This window comes from Pan troglodytes, chromosome 4 (assembly GCF_028858775.2).
Source record: "Pan troglodytes isolate AG18354 chromosome 4, NHGRI_mPanTro3-v2.0_pri, whole genome shotgun sequence".
Lineage (NCBI taxonomy): Eukaryota > Metazoa > Chordata > Mammalia > Primates > Hominidae > Pan > Pan troglodytes.
In genome coordinates, this window is record NC_072402.2 from 124,216,032 (window position 1) to 124,237,361 (window position 21,330).

General features: G+C 41.3%; 1 protein-coding gene across 20 annotated transcripts in view; it reads left to right on the forward strand.

The window, feature by feature from the left end:
• Positions 1 to 21,330, forward strand: part of GRAMD2B (GRAM domain containing 2B) — a 210,067-nt gene that overhangs the window by 169,733 nt on the left and 19,004 nt on the right. For 7 of the 20 annotated variants that reach the window (XM_054685142.2, XM_009449572.4, XM_003950610.5 and 4 more), the window contains 4 exons: positions 11,836 to 11,955; positions 16,083 to 16,194; positions 18,644 to 18,710; positions 19,671 to 19,774. In XM_054685142.2, coding sequence (XP_054541117.1) covers positions 11,836 to 11,955; positions 16,083 to 16,194; positions 18,644 to 18,710; positions 19,671 to 19,774 — 403 coding nt within the window. Of the gene's footprint in view, positions 1 to 11,786; positions 11,956 to 12,718; positions 12,762 to 16,082; positions 16,195 to 18,643; positions 18,711 to 19,670; positions 19,775 to 21,330 lie in introns of all 20 variants that reach the window. The other 13 variants (XM_009449580.3, XM_024356716.3, XM_009449575.3 and 10 more) reach the window with 5 other exon arrangements.

Genomic DNA, 21,330 nt, shown 5'->3' on the forward strand with positions numbered 1-21,330 from the left:
GCTACCTCCTTGCTGCATTTTATAATTTACTTTGTTATTTTCCAACTGTGCTTGGCCTCAAAATGCTACTGCTGTGAAGTTAGTTTGATGAAAACAGTCTTTTCAAGTTTCCATATGGTTTCAAATTATTACTCATCTAACTAATAATCAGTTTGAAAAAATAAGTTTGCACACAATGCCAATTCAGCAGTGGGGAAAATTAAAAGACTGGCCTTTTTCTCTTGCTCCCACCCCCTCTTCCAAAACTTGTCAGCCACACTTGGGAAGGAGTTCATGAGGTAGGTTTTGAGATAAAATTTAAGCCCAAGCCCTTTTTAAAATGCTAATTGTTTTCCTGTATTGCAAATAGATGTCTAGGCAATAAGTATTAATTGCATAATTTCTTATATTATTGATAATAAAGAGATGGAAGTCAGTATAAAAGTGGGAATGTAATTAGATTTGTTCAGAGTCTGGTATGATGGGTTCCTGTGTGTAGAGAGGAGGGAGCAGAGAACTGAGAATCAACACATAGAGGAAGGACAGAACATGATATAAGTGCGGCCAAGGTAAGACGACCAACATGGCTGGAACAGAGAATTCCTTTTGAAAAGCAGAGGGAGATTGCAAAACTGGAGGGTCTTGGTTCGTGTCCAGATGCCTCGATCTGGTGCTCAATAGAAAGCCATTGTTAACTCTGGAGCAGTGGCATGACATAATGGAGGCCGTGTCTCAGGAGGATGAATCGCACATTGATGTCCCAGAATCTTGGAGAGGAAGATCCTAGAGATCATTGCTGTGCGTTCCAAGGGTGGAAGGGAAATCACTGCAGCTGCACCCACTGTCCACTGTTGACTTTGTCTTAAAGCAGTGACAAAAGCCCTTGGGAGCTGTTTGGTTGCTTTTTTAAAAAATCAAGCTAGTTTGAGTTGGGTTTCTGTCTCTCCAAAATCAGAATCTTAACAATTAATTGCTTTTTGGAGTTATATGAGTTGCCTTAGGCTTTCAAAGAGAAATAATATTTTAGGAAAACAGAATTAGGAGTAGATATAGAGGCAGGAATGAATCACATGATTGTTCATGGGACAATGACTTGTCCACTTTCATGAGAACAGAGGGGTCTTCTTTGAGACCATATTAAAGAGGTTACTGGAGCCAGATGGTGGCCTTTGCTAAACCATTTCTCTAGCCCTGCTATTGCTGCTGGTGTTTAGGTATTCATTTTTGCTACAGCAGTGTGCTTGAGACTCAATGGAATTAGTTTCCAAACTGGCGGAACCCCTCCTCTGCAAAGTCTGATATTCTTTTTATTGTTGACCTATTTGGGGCTCTTTTGGTTTTTTTAGATACAGTTTTCTACCTGCTATCAATATACATCTATTATGTCTAAAACTAAATTTACAAAATCCTTCCCACCAAACTACAATTTCTCTTGTGTTCCCTGTAACTGTTAGTGGCAATGCCATCCTCTCCATCCCCCAGATAACCTTGGTGTTCTTGGATGTTCCTCTCCATTGCGTGCTCTCCCTAATCATTCCAATGTTGTCTCTGGATTTTCCCTCCAATGCAGTGTCTGCTTCTTGCCTTCAGATTCACTCCCTACCTGCCTTTCTGTTTTCTCTCGTCTCCAGCTTCCACCCTCCCTTGTTCTTGTACAAATAGGAATATAGTCCTCCAGAAGCCCATAGCTCATCAGGTCCATGATGTATAAAAGGTGGGCATTTAATATCTTGTCATTTTATTCCTTCTGTTTAAAAATCTTCAATTAATACCTACCACCAGTCAAATGAAGTCTAAAAGTAGCCTTCCCTCATTAGGAGTCAAACTTCACAACTTAATTTCTGCTTCTTCCTGCTGCCTGTACTTCAGAAAAAAAAAAAACTGTTGGATTTCCTTGTGAGAGTGACTTTTCCTTGTCTGCATATTGTGCTTCTGCCTTTCCTTGTGTTTCTCATGACCTTATGGCATCTCTGACTCCAAATTGTATGTATCCAGCACAAATCTCAATCCTTCCACAATAATCATTGTATAACTACAGCGTTTCTTTGGACAGAGAGGTAGCACCGATGGCTGTGATGCAGTAATGAAAGTTTTGATTTCTCCAATCCAAAGGACTGTTTTATTTATACTGTTTTATATAACAAATAGAAATATAATTTACATTTCTAGTTTCTCGTACTGAAATATATTTCTGACAGCTATAATATTTTTCTACTTAACTAGAAAAGACATAGTGCCCTCCCCATACACAAGGGTGTCATGCTTATTTCTTCCACACAACTTCTCTGAGTCTCCTCTTTACAATTAGAAGAGGTTTCTGAATTCCTTAGACACCTTCTTTATGACACAATATCCTTTACGACATGTATTGTTCTGTGTTTATGTACTGAACTTAAGTTCCCAATAAAGCCTAAATCCTTTGAGAACATAAAATCTGGTATTAGGTTTTACACATAGTAACAGCTCAAACATTTGAAGATAGTAAATCCACTGATTTTTATTATCCACTCTGTATCTCACATCTTTGCTACAAGGATATGAATAAAACTTTTAAAATTGTTTAAATGCTTACCAAAATAATATAATTCATTAAAATTGTATAATGAGCTCAATCCCACCTCTCCCATCCCCTCTCTGCCCCCTCAGTAGCTACCACTTTTTTTGTTGTTGAGACAGGGTCTCACTCTGTCACCCAGGGTAAAGTGCAGTGGCACAATCACGGCTCACTGCAGCCTCGAAGCCCTGAGCTCAAGTGATCCTCCCACCTCAGCCTCCTGAGCAGCTGGAACCACAGGTGCACACCACCATACCCGGCTAAATTTTTTGTTTTTTTTGTAGAGATGGGATCTCCCTATGTTGTCCAGGCTGGTGTCAAACTGCGGCTCAAGTGATCCTCCCACCTCAGCCTCCCAAAGTGCTCGATTACAGGAGTGAGCCACCACACCCAGCCTACCACTTTTAACTGTACCCAGTTTTAGTGTAGTGGTTACTTCATTATCTGTAAAAATGTGTGTATCTTGCTCTTTTTGTTTATCAGTATTAAACCTTATCTCTCAACTTCCTGTTTTGATGGAAAAGAATCAACTCCCTTATACTAACTCCCTCCTTCCCTCTCTTCCTTTTAACAGGCGTATCTTTCTAGTTCCTATTTTCATGCATTTGTTTATTGCCTCTTTTAAGTAATACAGCAACATAAATTTCTAATGAAATCATTTTGACTCCCCACTTTTTAGGGTAAGAAATTAGTAACCGCTGCCATTTTACCTCCCCCTTTGTTTTTTCTTTAATAATGTCTTCTCTCTTTTTCAGTTTAGAATGCCTATCCATTTGATATAGAAGTACCTGGCTGAGGCCGGGCACAGTGGCTCACGCCTGTAATCCCAGCACTTTGGGAGGCCGAGGCAGGCAGATCACAAGGTCAGGAGATCGAGACCATCCTGGCTAACACGGTGAAACCCCGTCTCTACTAAAAATACAAAAAATTAGCTGGGCATGGTGGCAGGCGCCTGTAGTCCCAGCTACTCGGGAGGCTGAGGCGAGAGAATGGCATGAACCTGGGAGGTGGAGCTTGCAGTGAGCCAAGATCGTGCCACTGCACTCCGGCAGAGGCGACAGTGTGAGACTCCATCTCAAAAAAAAAAAAAAAAAAAAAAAAAAAAGAAGTACCTGGCTGACACATGTCATGTTTTTCCCTCTTATACCTATTCTGTTTTTGAATTTTGGTATCTTGATGCTATCTTACTTTGGTCCCTTAATGCTTTATCTCTTTTGGTTAAATATATAGGTCTTGGCCAGGCACTGTGGCTCACACCTGTAATCCCAGCACTTTGGGAGGCCCAGGCAGGTAGATCACCTGAGCTCAGGAGTTCGAGACCAGCTTGGCCAACATAGTGAAACCCTGCCTCTAAAAATACAAAAATTAACCAGGCATGGTGACACGTGCCTGTAATCCCAGCTACTTAGGAGACTGAGGCAGAAGAATCACTTGAACCTGGGAAGCGGAGGTTGCAGTGAGCCAAGATTGCACCACTGCACTCCAGCCTGGGCAATACAGCAAGACTCTGTCTTGGGGGGAAAAAAATTGTATATATATCATTGAGAAGGTGACATTCAAGTTAAATCTTAAAGGGAGAGAGTCACTTGGCTAACTGGGGTACAGCATCCCAGGCAGAGGGAACACTAGGGCACAGGTTTCTCATGGGGGCTTGGAGTAGGGCTGGACTAGGGTGAGGGAAGGAGAAGAGAGGATCGGGGAGGTGTGTGGGTCAGGTCCTGAAGTGCCTGATAGGCTATTGCAAGGATTTGGACTCTGAAAAAATTGGGGGATAAGTAGGGTTTCCTTCTCCATAACATTGTGATTCTTTTTCATGGGTGCTACCTTCTTTCTCTGAAGACATTAATTCGTAGGATTTAGATTTTGTTTTTCTTGTTTGCATATTTGTCTTTTGTTTTCATCTGTTCACTAAAGCCAGTTTCCCTGGGATTTTACTTTCTTGTTGGTTCATCTTGGTCTTTTCTTTCAGACTTCAAGTTTTCTTCAAAGAAATGGCAATCCTTGGTTGTTATTTCATGTTTAAGAATGAGGGACTGGGCCGGGCACAGTGGCTTGTGCCTATGATCTTAGCACTTTGAGAGGTAAAGGCAGGTGGATCACTTGAGGTCAGGAGTTCAAGACCAGCCTGGCCAACATGGTGAAACCCTGTCTCTAAGAAAAATATAAAAATTAGCCAGGCATGGTGTTGTGCGCCTGTAATCCCAGCTACTTAGGAGGCTGAGACAAGAGAATCACTTGAACCTCGGAGGCAGAGGTTGCAGTGAGCCAAGATTGCGTTACTGCACTGCACTCCAGCCTGAGCGACAGAGTGAGGCTCCATCTCAAAACAAACAAAAAAAAAAGAATGAGGGACTAGAGAAAAAATAATAAGGGACTGGAGTAGCTGCTCCTCATCTTTGTACGTTCATGGATAGGGAGTTGGCACTTTTCCTGGGACTACCATATTCAAAATGGAAGGATGAGGATTTACTCTGGGGCTCCATAACTAGCTACCACGGTTATATATAACTAGCTGCCATGGTTATATATAACTAGTTACCACAGTTTCCTGCACCCAAGTTGTTCAGTTATTTTAGCAATGACCCCTCTGATGCTTTTCCCTCTTAACTGCCTGTAATTTGGGTCTGAGCCAGGGAGAGTGAGGAGGAAGTGTCAAGATTTCTCACAGCCACGTCTTTAATTAAATCTAGTGTTTTCGGAAACTTCTCACCCACTCCTCCTATAGCACCTCACTGGACTTCTGACAAACGGGTCGGTGTTTTCTTATCCTCTGTTGATGCCTATATTCAAGATTATGGCTTCCCTTGCTTTGCTGCATGAGTAAATATTGTACTTTACTTTCTGCTTTGCATTTTTCCATATTTCAGAAAGTTTCAGAAATCAGTCTTCTGTTGATGGTTTCCCTCCATTATAGCAGGATTATCACTTCTTTTGTAGATATTCATTTTAAAGGCCTTAGAAAGAAAGGAGAAGCAAACATTTGTGCTCCCATTCTCCATCCTGAACTGAAAGCGTGTCACATTTCATTGAAGGTTTTGCTGAAATTAGAGAATACTATATTTTTGACACTCTTTTATCTGTCTGCTAATAAATCTATCAACAACAAAACTAGTTTGTCATTAATGTTTTATTTTAATGTCATGCCAACCGCTAATATCCACTTAACTTTTTTTTGAGATGGGGTCTCTCTATGTTGCCCAAGCTGGTTTCAAACTCCTGGCCTCAGTCCGTCCTCCCACATTAGCCTCCAGAGTAGCTGGAACTATAGACACATGCCACCATACCTGGCTTCCACTTAACTTTTCTAAATGTTTAAGATTATTTATTTTAAAAGTCAACTGTAGGATTTTACTAAGAATCTGTGATGCAATTATGGTAAGAATCGTTTATACTAAATGTTTCAATCAACAACCCATTAGATAAATTGGCAAAATGTACATACAAACAGCTATGTTTCACAAAACAAGAAAATTTTAATAAGCACTTAGATATATGGAAATACACTCTTACTCTTAAGAAGAAAATGCAAATGAAACTGTAGTGGAATATTTTTTAAGCTTTTACATTTGCAAAGATCAAAAAGTTTAGCACTAGTCATGATTAAAATGATGATTGTTATTTTGTGTGCCAGCTATTATGCTACGTACTTCAAAATATATATATTTTTAAGGCTAATACTTTATTAGTGAGAAGATATAAACACTGTTGAATATTTGGGTGCGCATCACAAAATGTCTACTGAGGGCAATTTGGCAATAGCTGTAACATTTTTTCTATCATATACCTTTTGATGCAGCAGTTCCATTTCCAGAAAATTATTCACACATGTAGTAAACATGTAAGGACATTTGTTGCAATGTTGTTAATATTTGCAAAAGACTGAAATACACCTACATGCCCCATCAGTAAGGAACTGGTTAAATAACATTTCATCCTTACAATGGAACTTTATGCAGTCATTAAAAAGTATGAGGAAGATCTATGGGTACTGAAAGAACACCAAGATACAATAAGTAAAAAAAAAAGCAAGGTGTAGAATAGCATGCTGTCTATCATTTGTGGTTCAAAAATGCACACATTTACATATGCAGTCTCTCCCAGGAAGGACACACAAGTTGCTGGGAAGAGTAGGTGCCTTTGTGGAGAGAAACTGGGTCACCATGAAACAGGGGTAAAAAGAAAATTTGTTTTTCCATTTGTAACTTTTAAATTTTATACTTATGCTTATAGTGCCTATTCAGAAATAAATATGTAGATAGATAAATGAAATTTATAGTTGTCCAAACAAAAATATATGTATCAGAATTGTAAATGGAAGATCATTCTTCTTGACTTGTAAAAATCTAATTTGGGAGATTCTGAGTTTATGAAATTGGAAAAGCTAAAGGGTTTCCCAGCCATCCTGTCTCCATTGCTTACTCCTGCACTTCCGCACTCCATTCTATTTCCTTCTTTTGGTCACTGTGAGGCCTCTCTTTATTTGTACTATGGCTGCTGTCCAGCCCTCTTCCATCTCTATAGCCCAACTCTTTGCTTCCCAAGTATCGTGGCCTGTGTCTGCCAGCCACGGAGCCACTGAATAGGCAGCACTCCAAAAACAAGCGTCTGTGAGGCCCCAGATCTTGGTGAATCCAGGTGCCAACATGGTTTTCACTACAGTTTCAGGAACACTCTACTTTCACAGACCCACCCATGACCACAACAATCCCATTGCCAGGCATTTATTCTATGAAGACCCTCTGATGAAACATATCCTATCTTCAAGACACTTCTAAACCTTTGTTGATCAAGACTGTGGCTTTAAAATGATCAGAGACTTTTTAAAAAATAATTGTAGATGTAAAACTACCTCTACTTCTACTACCATAAGGAAGCTTAGTGATTTTTTTTATGCCTTTAGCTTAGATTAACATGTGGGTAGACTCAAACACAGGGACTCATCACTGTAATTAGAAGGGAACACACCTTCTTGGACTGAACCACAGTGAAACACTTGTTTTCCTTCACCTGAGACACAGCTTAATCATAGCTTCTACCCTCAGCTACTTATTTATTTGGACTTGCATGTGATGTGCCTGAATACAATACATTCCCAGCAGGAGCGGCAAAGGGCCAGTGATGTGACAAGAGAAAGGTGTATTGAGTTTAGCTGAAACTCACAGAGACTATCTCCAGCAGGAATGATACTTGACTCCACATAAGAGTTCTAATTCTGAAAAATTGTGAAATGAGAATTTAAGTCATCATCAAACTAATGAGGTCTGGGAAGTGACAAATATTAGATGGCTGATAGGGATCGTACAACCTGTTTTTGTATGTATAAATTGTGTAACAGTGTGTGGCAGTGTTTTATTGAAACAAGATTTTCCTAGCCAGTAATAAAAATGCTGTTCCCTGGCTGGGCGTGGTGGTTTATGCTTTGTAATCCCAGCACTTTGGGAGGCCGAAGCAGGTGGATTACTTGAGGCCAGGAGTTTGGGACCAGACTGGCCAACATAGCGAAACCCTGTCTCTACTAAAAATACAAAAATTAGCCAGACATGGTGGCAGGCGCCTGTAATCCCAGCTACTCGGGAGGCTGAGGCAGGAGAATCACTTGAACCTGGGAGGTGAAGGTTGCAGTGAGCAGAGATCACGCCACTGCACTCCAGCCGAGGTGACAAGAGTGAAACTCCATCTCAAAAAAATAAATAAATAAATAAAAATAAAAATGCTGTCCCCTAATAGGTGAAGTCAGGTTTAGTTGTTATAAGCATGACTGTCTCACTACTTTGAAATTTCTACTAAAAACCTTTCAGGCAGGGACCATAACTGATGCTTAAAGTGGGTTGGAGATGGGAGGAGAAATAACCTGCCAAGGCCAAGTAAAGGTTGGTCCTGTGTCTCCAGCATTTTCTACTGCTTCTGTGGATACTTACACCTGCCAGCTCACTTACCTGTCTCACCTACAAAGCTCTGAGCACCCTGACAGCAGGGACGAGTCCAGTAAATATTTGTTGAAAAAGGAGGATTGGTTTTTTGGTTTGTTTTTTCAGTTGACTCTTTTAGTCAAAGTCCGTAACAGGGTTTTGTCTTCTGGTTAAAAAATAAATAAAAACTGATTTCCTTATTTTCATGATTTAAATGAAACCTGTTCAGCTTCGTTGACCGTAACTTTAAAGTTACTAAGTGGCCTGGTTCAGCTTCATTGACAGTAACTTAAAAGTTTCCAAAAGGCCTTGAGGAAGCATTCCATTTCCCCTCCCACGCTGCTCACTCAAACACACGCTAGCCTCTGCTGCTTGAATTCTACATAGTTTCAGTCTGCTGCTGACAAGACCTCCAAGGTAAGGGACACTTGCAGGAATAATCTTGCCTGTGTGAGGAATTAACTTGCTTGAGCCTGTAGCATCTTTAAGCAAAAACCTAAGATCAAATTGACTCGTAGATGAATTTCACTTCCTCTTTGAGATACTACATAATTAATCCATATCATTGAACGTATAAATGACCACTGTGAGCAAATGCTGAGCTGAGTGCTGTGGAAAAAAACCAGACATTCCCTGCCTTTAAGGAACTTGGTTTAGTGCTGGATAACTAAGATTTTTGGGACAAAAGGTACCAGTACAAGGTATTAATTAATTAGATGCCTAGTGAGTTATAAAATCAGCAGGCAGCATAGAGACTTTTAAGCAGTGTGGAGGATGTGTCCCCTGGCTAGGGCCTTCAAGGAGAGAACCAGTGCTGAAGACAAGACACAAGTTGAAGGAGAAGTGAAGTGTAGAGGATGTAGAAAAAAGCTACTTTGAGTACACTGTATGTTCCATCCTTGAAAGACATTGTTTGAGTAGAACAATATAGAGGCATGCACTGTAATCTTTTCAGTGCTAAGCTAGGGGTCCCGAAACAGGACCACCTTATGTGGTTAAGCACTTAAGTCACCTGCACTGCACACAAATGCCTGACCAAGATGGGTCAGGGTCAAAGAGGAGCTGAAATCTAGCCTCAGTTTTGCTGCCTTCTGACCTTGGTGCTGGGCTGTTTCTGCCCAGAGCAAGAAGCACCTTATCTCTGCCAGGAGCACCTTTTTCAGAGTGGCTCTCTGTACACAAAGATGCTGTATAGGACAGCTCCAGCTCTCCCTCTAAGTCTTCATCTGATCCTGCATAAAATCCAGTAAATATCTGAATAAATGTTGAGATGGATTATTGAAGTTCTATACCCAGTCTCTACTTAAAGAGGGCTTCTCAAGTAGATTTCTGCCTGAATCTGTTGAAGAAAAGAGATAATGTGTTTGTGTCTTGGGGGAAGCGAAAAAAGGCAGAGATGTGCTTTAAGGCCTCTTAACTATTCTAAAATTCTTTGAGTCCACAAATTAAACTTGGTGCTAAGTTTAATAAAGTCCAATTATTATTTTAAACCAAAACAGGGTTTTCCTAATAATATTTCAATGCCTCAGCCTTCCATGTACCTTTGTCACATAATGCAGTTCTGTTATGGACTGAGCCCTTTTAATGTATGTAACTGTTTTAAGTACTTGGAGAAGAATTGAAGAAATAGAAGGTTGGACCTCTGTCCTCAGATATGTATCTACTAGGAAAAGAGAAATGCTTACCACAAAATTAAGAGCGTCAACCATTTGGCCAGGTGCAATGGCTCACGCCTGTAATCCCAGCACTTTGGGAGGCCAAGGTGGGCAGATCACCTGAGGTCAGGAGTTCGAGACCAGCCTGGCCAACATAGCAAAACCCCGTCTCTACTAAAAATACAAAAATTAGCCAGGCATGGTGGCGTGCGCCTGTAATCCCAGCTACTCGGGAGGCTGAGGCAGGAGAATCTCTTGAACCTAGGAGGCAGTGGTTGCAGTGAGCCGAGATCGTGCCACTGCACTCCATCCTGGGCAACCAGAGTGAAACTCCATCTCAAAAAAAAAAAAAAAAGAGCATCAACCATCTGTGGGTGTTGTTAGTTAGATACCCTTGTCAGATATACTGGTCTTGATTCTGACACTACAATAGGACTCCTCGCCTAGGCTGCAATTTTCATATGCTGTGAAAAGTGATCAGCAAAGCAACCACACAGCTTAAACTATCCAGTGGCATTTCCTGCCTGCACAGTCATATGCAGGTGAGACTACCAAATAGGTGGTAAATGAAAGTGAAGATTAGCTAATCTCTCATAGCAATGCCATCTTAACATGTCTTTCTTTAGGCTCAGTCTCCATGGAGTCCTCACATCCTCAGAAGTATCGTTTGTGTTTTACTGAGCTGACACACCAAAGAAGTTCTGATCCATAAATAACATTTTGTATTCTTCCTTCAACATCCCTTCCTTTCCCACTTTCCCATTGGAAGTGGTTTCCCCTGCTTCCCAAGAGATCTTCACTGGCCGACTGAGGGAACTCACCTCTGCATCCCCCAAGCTGGTTGTCCTCTGTTTGTTGGTTCTATGGACAAACCTTCTTGACTCACCTTCCCCTCTACTCCCTTCCACCTTCTCTTTTACCAAGGTCAGACCTAGTTTTTCCAAAGCCTATTGATCATGACTGTAAGTCAACACTATCCTAGACCCCGTGGTTAAGACAAAGATGAGTAAGATTCCCACTCCTCCCTGGAGCTCTCACACTGAAGAGTTAATTATGAGGATAAATGGATGAGTAGGTGGTTGGGGGGATGAATGGAGAGAGATAACACAAAGGTTTTGCAGACAGACATACTAAGTTTGAATCTCAAGTAAGATAGATGCTAGCTCTCTGAACTTAGGCAAGATAGCAAGAGCCTCAGATTCCTCACCTGTAAAATGAGGGTAGTAATTCCTACCTAGTCTGGGTGGTTGTAAAGACTAGAGACTGTAAATTGCTTAGGGAACTGCTTGGTTAAACAACGTGTAAGTGACATAAGAGAAATGCAAACAAAAGGGGTGGGGGTTCCCAGCAGGAAGGCTCACACCTGCAGGAGGCCACACGTGAGCGTGTGTACATGTGCGTGTGTGCGTGTGCAGGGCGCTCCCAGCCTCCTGGTGATCTGCTGCCCCAGCACAGCCCATGCAGAGCAGAGCTGGGCAGCACAGACCTGGGAGCCAGCAAGTCCACACAGTCTGGCATTTACAAGTGAAACAGGTGTGACCTGCAGCTACTGCCGTTGGGACACCAGGCAAGGGGTTAGAATGGAGATTGGGAAAGGGCCTCGCTGTCAAAGTTAACTAGCCTATCAGTGAGGAATGAAAATCATTCCATTCTCTAGAAAACCATGTTACTTCATCGTTTTCCTTCCAGCTACCTCTCTCTGAATGTCTAAAGTGAAGCGGTTTCCTTTCTTCTTCAGCTCAGAGGCTGAGAATGGTGTGGAGGAGAAAAAGAAAGCCTGCAGGTCGCCAACAGCCCAATCCCCTACCCCATCTGTGGAGGCGGACTCCCCAGACCAGAAGAAAATCATTAGCCTATGGTAAGTCCTCCGTTGACTCTCTTTGTTCTCTTTTGTCTTTTGGGGAGAGGGCGTTACAGGAGGAGCAGGGGTTTTTTGTTAAGAGTGAGGATGTATTAATACCATAGACAAATAATACTCCTGAGAAAGAATGAGCATTTTTCCTTGATACCCAGGCAGCATCTTTTTCTCCCTCCTGCCCCAGCCTTCAGCAGAGCATCTGCACCTTTCTGAAAGCGCTGATTTTGCTGAGTGATGAGGCCAGGGTGGACCCCTCTCAGGCATATGTTTAGAAAGCTGGGAAGGCTGGCCAGGTTGGAGTGTCTGCCCGGCCTTGGGTGTGCACACCTGGTGTCTCACTTTCCTAGGGGCCGTGAAAAAAGCCGAGGAAAAGAATCCCCATCCCGGGGACCCACCAGGCCACCAGTTTCCTGTGACAGACTAAGAGGGAGGGTTGGTTTGGTTGTGGGGCCGGAGGGGAGAGGTGGTTTTGAGATGTGTAGCTGTAACCTCATCTTTCTCAGAGGCACCAACTACCATTTGGTAGAGACTAAAGTTGGTAGAGACTAAAGTTGGTAGAGACTAAAGTTGCTTTGGGGCACTTAAAAGATAGCGGTTAAACCAACAGTGTGTGATGGGTGAGTGCAGTTTATCTAAACTGAGTACAGAAATCATTGTGGTCCTTCACCATTATTAGAACTTTGAGAACTGCTACCTTCTACTTCTTTTGGTCTCTGCTAAAAGATTATTAACTCCGCTTTTTGCTTCCTTCCTGGCTTCCCAGCCCATATCTTCTCTCCAAATCTATGCTTCATTCAGGACCAAGAGTAAGTCTTAACTCCTCCCGAAATTTTCCTCTTCTGACTCTAATTCCCAATTATCTCTCCATCTTTCCTGCATGCTGTTTTGTGGCATCTCACTTTTTTTTTTTCCAGTCGGAGTCTCGCTCTGTCATCCAGGCTGGAGTGCAGTGGCACATTCTCAGCTCACAGCAACCTCCGCCTCCCAGGTTCAAGCGATTCTCCTCCCTCAGCCACCCTGGTAGCTGGGCCTACAGGCATGCACCACCATGCCCACCTAATTTTTGTACTTTTAGTAGAGACAGGGTTTCACCATGTTGACCAGGTTGGTCTTGAACTCCTGACCTCAGGTGATCCACCAGCCTCGGCCTCCCAAAGGGCCAGCATCTCACTTTAACAATTCTTTTTCCTCTAGTTGTTTCCCCTCAAAGCCTCACCTAATGCTTCTCTTCACAAAGGCACAAGGCACATTATTTCTCATGTCTTTTACCACTGTTGGCTGACTACAACAGGCACCTTAAAAACACTGTTGGTTTTACTCCAACTTCCCCAGGCTTCAGTAACAATAATACACTCTCACAGGGCATGCTTGCTAAACTTCATGGGCATGCGGTTCCTGCAGTTGGAAAGGGCCCACACTTGGTTTAATGTTCCCCTCTTGCTATCCAGAAATGCTTAATAATTTTTATGTAAGGGGGCCGGGCATGGTGGCTCACACCTGTAATCCTAGCACTTTGAGAGGCTGAGGTGGGTGGATAACTTGAGGCCAGGAGTTCGAGACCAGCCTGGCTAACATGGTGAAACCCCATCTCTACTAAAAATAAAAAATTAGCCGGGTGTGGTAGTGCATGCACTCAGGAGGCTGAGGCAGGAGAATCGCTTGAACCCGGAAAGTGGAGGTTGCAGTAAGCCGAGATTGTGCCACTCCAGCCTCAGCAACAGTGTGAGACTTTGTCTCTATATAAAAATTATTAATTAATAATTTTTACTTTGTTTTTATTAATTAATTAATAATTTTTATATAAAGGACCCCACATTTTCATTTTGCACTGGGCTTCTTGTCACCTGTAGGAAGTGAGAATAACAGGGTTGAAAAGACCCAAAGAAATCCATATTATATACATACATACCCTGTCCACAGGGGCCAGTGTCATGCAGATGAACCCCCTTATTGCTTGTGCCTTTTGAAATTATCAAGGGTAGAGCCACCCTACCTGTCATATTTGCTTGCAGTCCATGGATCTTCAAAAGGTCGGATCATTTCCTTGCCCATTCCATTAACATTTATTAATGGGAATCAGTAGAGGTGATGAATTCAAATCTGTGAATAATATAAATAAAAGGCAAGTTACATTTGTACAGATAATTTTATTTTCAAATAGAGAACAAATGTTTTTTCATAGCTTCCAAAAAAATGTAATCCCTAGAATTCCCAGGGAATTTATGTCTGTGAATAGCTTCAATGGCCTGTATCTGAAATTAAACTCATTTACCTTGAACTGCTGAGGGGTATTTGCCCTGTGATTTCAGCATTGTGGAATCATACACTGTAGTGGCTAGAAGAGGCCTAGGACGTCATATAGTCCATCTTTTCACAGCTGAGAAAACCAGAGCATAATTCTCTAACTTCAGTCCTTTCTGTTTCTCTGTGACACCCATGTACCACCTGAGTTATTTCAGATTGTTCTTAAATCCACTTTGAACCAATTTTTTTAACTGAACCTCATTTTAAGGAATAATATTGTGAAATCATGGATTTTATGTGTCATTTCCTCCCAGTAAACATTAAAGCAATTTCATAATCATAAAACTTATTCATATATATAACTCCAAAAATCATCCATGCATTCTACTTTGAAATGACTGCGTTTAGCCATAGGGTTGAAGATATGTACAAATGTACACATCCACTAAAATGGAAAATCAGGACTAGAATCATCTTAGAAGGAAACTCTGGAGCTCTGACCTCTGTGCTTAACAGGAAAAAGGAAGACTTGGCTTCAAACATGTTTTGTGGTTTCATTTTTTTTATTCTGATTTCACTTTTATTGTGTTCCCACTCTGGGATGTTTTGTCTCTTTTCCTCATACCCAATTCTTGCTTATCCTGTTAGGCCCAGCATTTTAAGCCCACATATTCTATTGTTTTCCTCTTCTATTTATTTACTTTTTTAAATTTAACTTTATTTTTCTTTTTTGAGACAGAATATTGCTCTGTCCCCCAGGCTGGAGTGCAGTGGTGCAATATCAGCTCACTGCAACCTCTGCCTCCCGGGTTCAAGCGATTCTTCTGCCTCAGCCTCCCGAGTAGCTGGGACTACAGGCGCCCACCATCATGCCCAGCTAATTTTTGTATTTTTAATAGAGATGGGATTTCGCTATGTTGGCCAGGCCGGTCTCAAACTCCTGACCTCAGGTGGTCCGCCCACCTTGACCTCCCAAAGTGCTGTGATTACACGCATGAGCCACTGTGCCCGGCCTGTTTTCCTCTTCTCTTACCTCCTGTTAGACTTATTGGCTCCATAGCTTCTCCTAACTCCTATAATATGTATTTTTTTTGGTGCTAAATCATGTACTGCCTTTTTAAAAAAGTGTTTGATGCATGCGTACACAGGCGCCTTAAGGATACAAACTGTGTTATGGGCCCCAAGACATTTAACACAATGCCCCACTCAGTTAATACCTGTTAAATATTAGTGGAATTCTGAAACAAAAATATTCTTTGAACTATAGCTGCAATACTATTTAGTAATTTGCCTCAAGTATTCCTTTTTAAATACTGATTAAAATAGTTTAGTTTTAAAACGATGTAATTATTTTCACAACTTGATTGTTATTTCACCCTCTGTAAGTTACTATTTCTAGTTTTTGATTACAGCCTGATGAAATCATTGCAGTGTCCTAAAGCATGTGCTGTGTAAATGCTCTCAGAGTATCATGAATGATTTTTGATATCCAGAAAAGAAAAACAAATGTCAGGTTTTCTTAGAAGATAGTATAATAATCAAGATTTATTACAATAAATTAATGAAAAATGTATCTCAAAGTGCTGTAATCCCAGCACTTTGGGAAGCCAAGGCAGGTAGATTGCTTAAGTCCGGGAGTTCAAGACCAGTCTGGGCAACGTGGTGAAATCCCATCTCTACAAAAAAATGAGCTGGGCATGGTGGCACGCACCTGTAGTCCCAGCTACTCAGGAGGCTGAGGTGGGAGGATCGCTTGAGTCCTGGATGGGGAGGTTGCAGTGAACCGTGATCATGCTGCTGCACTTCAGCCTGGGCAACAGAGCAAAACTGTCTCAAAAAAAAAAAAATTATCTTATAGAAAACCCTGGACTTTCTTTCTTTAGGTCAAAATCCAGTTTTGATGGTGCCTCTTTAGCAAGTGATAAGAACGACTGTAAAACAGAAAGCAAAAATGACCCTAAGACTGAAAGAAAAAAGTCTTCATCTTCCAGCCAGGTAATTTGAGAATGGAATTTGTATTGTCTTAGAGGGTGACAGGGCTATTGAAGCCAGTGACAAGAAGGAACCCAAGTATGCACCTTCCTGCTGGTCAAGACTAATATAGGTATAGAGTTTAGAGAATTTAGAAGAACAAACAGGCAGCAGTTCCTCCAGTCCATTTTTCAGCAACGTTATATTCCACAACTCATTTTTCAGCACATTGCATGGTGGTGAGTTCCATGCTGTGGCCTCGAACTCTGACAGATACCCAGAGATCAGGGACCAACACAAAGTCATGTGCTTATCCAATAATTGGCAGGACAAGGGGAGTTGTGACATCCTTGTACTGAAATTGAAGAGTCTGATAAGGCACCTGCCTGAATAGTAGTAGGCCAGCCAACTGCACACAGAGGAGTTAGACCTTTGAACAGGGTCAGGATTCTTCTCCAGAACTAATTTTGGTTCTGCTTTAAAATATACCCAGATAGGAAACAAAGCCTAGTTCTATGTCATCAGAGAGTGTGATGCATGTGCTGGGGACAGGAGTTTGGGGTTTTTCTTAATTCTTCACCCCTCTAAATACTTGAATATGTGTTTCCTAAGAGCTAAACCAAAAACCATCGGCACACCCAAGAAATTTAAATATGAAATGTATTAAAATATTATTAATACAAAATTCACTTTTGAATTTCCATAGTAGTCCCAGTAATAAATATCCTTTATAAAGGTGTTTTTTTTCCTCTCCAGGATCCAGTCAAGAGTCACATACTGCATGTAACTGCTATGTCTTTTCTTTTTTTTTTCGAGACAGAGTCTTGCTCTGTTGCCCAGGCTGGAGTGCAGTGCCACAATCTTGGCTCACTGCAACCTCCACCTCCCGGGTTTAAGTGATTCTCATGACTCAACCATCTGAGTAGCTGGGATTACAGATGTGCACCACCACACCCAGCTAATTTTTGTATTTTTAATACAGACAGGGTGTTGCCGTGTTAGCCAGGCTCATCTCAAACTCCTGGCCTCAGGCGATCCACCCACCTCTGCATCCCAAAATGCTGCGGTTACGAGCATGAGCCACCGCGCTCAGCCTGCTATGTCCCTTTTAATTGAAAGCAGCCCCACTACCTTTTTTGCCATTTATTATGTTGACATTTTTGAAGAGTTTATGGCCTAGCATATTTTAAATCAAGCGTGCAACCACTGCTCACTGTAGCCATTGAAAACAAAAGCTCAGTGAAGCCATAGAACACCTAGCTTTAATCAAGGTATCTCTCTATAAGGAGTTTATCTGTAAAATAGTTGACTTGCAGGGACCATCTATCATCTTGATGACCTGGTCTGTAGTTCTTTATGGCAAAACAGGGCCAGTTTTGCCATTGAGACCACTCTTGGTTTGGATAACAAAGCCATCCAGGGCCTCCTACCCATTCTCCTTATAAGAATTTTTCTTCAGAAGCATCCTATGAGGCAGATTGATCCTGTGGAGGGAGGATCGAGTTCTACCCCATAGTTCGCTGCAGGCTTGAACTCCTGGGCTCAAGAGATCCTCCTGCCTCAGCCTCCCGAGTAGCTAGGACTACAGGCACATGCCACCACATCCAGCTAACAGTTCTACTCTTAATAGCTATATGATGCAGGTGAAAGTGTTTTACAAGCTGTAAATTGCTGGCTATCCATTGTTATTGTCACAGTTCTGAAAACAGATCCCTTGAAGATGAAGTGATTTACAGCTTTCATGGTCTTGGGCCTTCTGCTGCCCTGGAGAGTGAAGTCTTTGTATGAAATCCTACTTGTCTTGTCAGTAGCCTACTACTGCATCCTACTCCTGTCACTGGCTAAGGAAATGCCTTCACAATAATACAGTAGGAAGAGTGGCCATATGTTGCCTTAGACTATAGGTCCTTTACATGTATTATCCCATTTAAGCCTCATGGCATCCCTTGAGGCAGGTACTGTTTTTGCCCTCTGGTACAGAAGAGGAAACCAAGGCCCAGGGAGATTAAGTGACTAAGCCATGGTCACACACCAAGAGCTAGAGCCATTACAGCCAAGACTTCAACTCAGGTTTACCTGACTACAAAGCTTTGAACCACTGTACTCTTCTGAGAGTACTCACTGGTACCTTTAGTACCTGGGATCCAGTACCTTCCCTAATGAGATTCCTTAGAATTTCATCCCATTTCTCATCAGGGACATCCTTGTCCAGCCCTGTTACCTCGGCAGTAGGCTGACCAGCAGCTGCATCATTATATCCAACCAGCAAAGCATTAAACTTGTTAGAAAATGAAACTGTGTGCCCAGACTTTCACTGTGTTTTACTGAAGGCTTGTGTCAGAGACTGTAAGATCAGTGAGAAGGAATTCCTAAAGATACTATTAAGGGAGGGAAAATTTGTTGTTGAAGTTGAATTTGTGATGTTTCACAAGAAAGTGAGAATGGTGATGCTTGTATTTTGTTCTCATTGTAGTACAAGGCCAATATGCACTTTCACAAGTTGTTTCTTAGTGTCCCAACGGAGGAACCACTGAAGCAAAGTAAGTTCTGACCTGTTTGACTTTTTAAGCTACATATTTGAAAAGTTGATCATTAGTTTTGGGGAAGAAAAAGGGCATAGTCCATGGACTGAGTCACCAAGGGGATCAGGTTTCTGAAAGTCATAACATAACAATAACATCAGCTTCAGTCAGCTTTCACCAGGCAGCGTGAAAAGATCACAGAGGAGAAAAAGAAACAGTTCTCCATGGGGTATGGAGTCACCCAAGATGGTTCCGTGATACCCTTCCCTTCTTTATTTATTGCTGAAATGCACATGGTTACATTGCTTTAAGATTTAGGATAACAAGCCTGGGGCAAGAGAGGCCACTAGAAGAAGGCTAAAAGAAAACTCATATCCTTAGACATGGACAGACATGTGCTGATGCCACTATGAAGGGTGAGATAGTCACCTAAATATCTTGCCCAGCATGCTAGTTAAGCACGCCTACTAGGCTCTGCAGTGGTTCATCAAGGGGCCCAAAGTTCCATTCTAGCCTCTCTTGATGTGCAAAAGTTGAGGCAAGATGCTGGGTTCCTGCCATGACCTTCAAACAGGAGGTGTGGGTTATGTGCTCTTCCCCTAGTGAGGCCATGTATTTTGAAAACAGTCATTACTGAAAATACTGGGGAAAAGGGGAACAGGTGTACTAATATCAGCACATGGTGACACACCAGGCTAAATAGAGGAGACTTGTAAGACCCCATTCTTGGTCTCTCAGGTACAATGGTAGATTTGCCTTTTCACTCTGATATTTATACTGAAGTTGGTAAGACTTTGAACTTAAAAGCAAACTGGTTGCCACAGCTTTCTTTCCATAAAGATGACAGAAGAAGAGGTAATAAAACTTTTGAGTGTGAATGTATTATCTCTGCCCATCCTTGAGTCACCAAAATATATACACGGTTTTTATTTTAAGTGGAAATTCTAAATGATGCTGTGCCTGTGTATATTTTCCCAGGCTTTACCTGTGCTCTACAGAAAGAAATACTATACCAAGGAAAGCTCTTTGTATCAGAAAACTGGATTTGTTTTCATTCCAAAGTCTTTGGAAAAGACACAAAGGTTGGTATAATTAAAAAAAAAAAATGCTAACCCTATACTTTATTATATATGGTAAATATTAATCATCTTAAATTTAGCTATATTTATAGATATTTGTATCATGGTTATTCTTTTATGTCAAGTTTCTTTTGTTGTAATTCCAAATACTATGCATTCTAAATGCCTCCAGAAGACACTAACTTCCCTTTTTCCCTAAACATTATTTTCTCACTCATTTGTTTATACACATATACCTCATATATACACATGTACCTCACCCATAACCATACCCTAAATCCTTTTTACTCAGATGTCACCAGAGAGCACTCAAAGTTGTTTATATGGAGGGTATGCCATGATTTTCAAAGACATACATTTAAACCAAAATCATTTCTTTTAAGAAACATCAATTTTTATACCATATTTATACCAGTTACCAGTGATATCTAGGACAACAGGCCTATAAATAAGCTACTTATTAGCACTCCCTTTGTACCCTCACCAGCACAAAATGAGCAGGAAGTAGAGCAGTTAAGGCCTAGCCTGGGTAAGTCAGACACCCTCAATCCCAAGTGTACTCTGATATTACATCTTTTCATTATTATTAAATATAGATTTGGGGGAGCAGAGACACATGACATCCTGAGGCATTAAGGAGAACAGCCTAAAGGAATTGGCACTGCCCTCTAAACTGGGGACCGTGGGACTATGGCCTATCAAGGAAAAGATAATTCTATCCCACTGACATTTTTTTACCTTTGAGCTATGATGTCACATCACAGTTCATTCAGGCCTCCAGAATAACACCAGAGAAACACCTTCTTGGGTTTGCATGACCTTAGTGAGTTTTCAGTCATTCTGATTCATGATTATGAAGAAGCAACTTTCATACTCATGAAGTCGCTGATTAAAACTTCTTTTTGAGTAGTAGATGTGCCTTATTTAAATATTCTCTCTAAAACCACTGGCAATTGCATAAAGACCACTTAACAAATCTAATAGGAATATTTTCTTTTGTTGGTGTTGGAGCTAGAGGCTAACATACTATTCTTTAGGTAAAACATATTCTTTTTTATTGATTTTTTATCATATAGAGCTATGTTTAGCTAAGCATTATTTGATCGACAGTATTATCTGAATCAGTATAATACAAAGCAATATGAAGCAGTATTTCATATATTTCTACATTTCTGGATTAAAGGTCTTGTTCATGGAATGGGGAAGGGGATTGGGTAGTACTGATCAATGTGATATAGTTCTCAGGAATTCATAGAGAGCCAACATCTCTGAGCAGAGCAGCAGGGACTGAAGATACTAATGAACAAAGTATTAGTCTTTGTTAAGGGATGGGGGATTCACAAAGGCAGTCAGTGCACTTTCAAGCTAATATGACTCTAGCAATGGTTTTAAAGTTCTACTTCTACCTAGGAACTGATAAAAAGAAGTTAGAAGGAGTGACCCTGGTTTTTTGAAGACATGGATATACTGAGATTGCTTTTACAATGTGTAATCTACAGAGGCAGGAGACTGAAAATTAGCAGGGCATGGGAATAAGAACCATGATAGTGACTTGTATG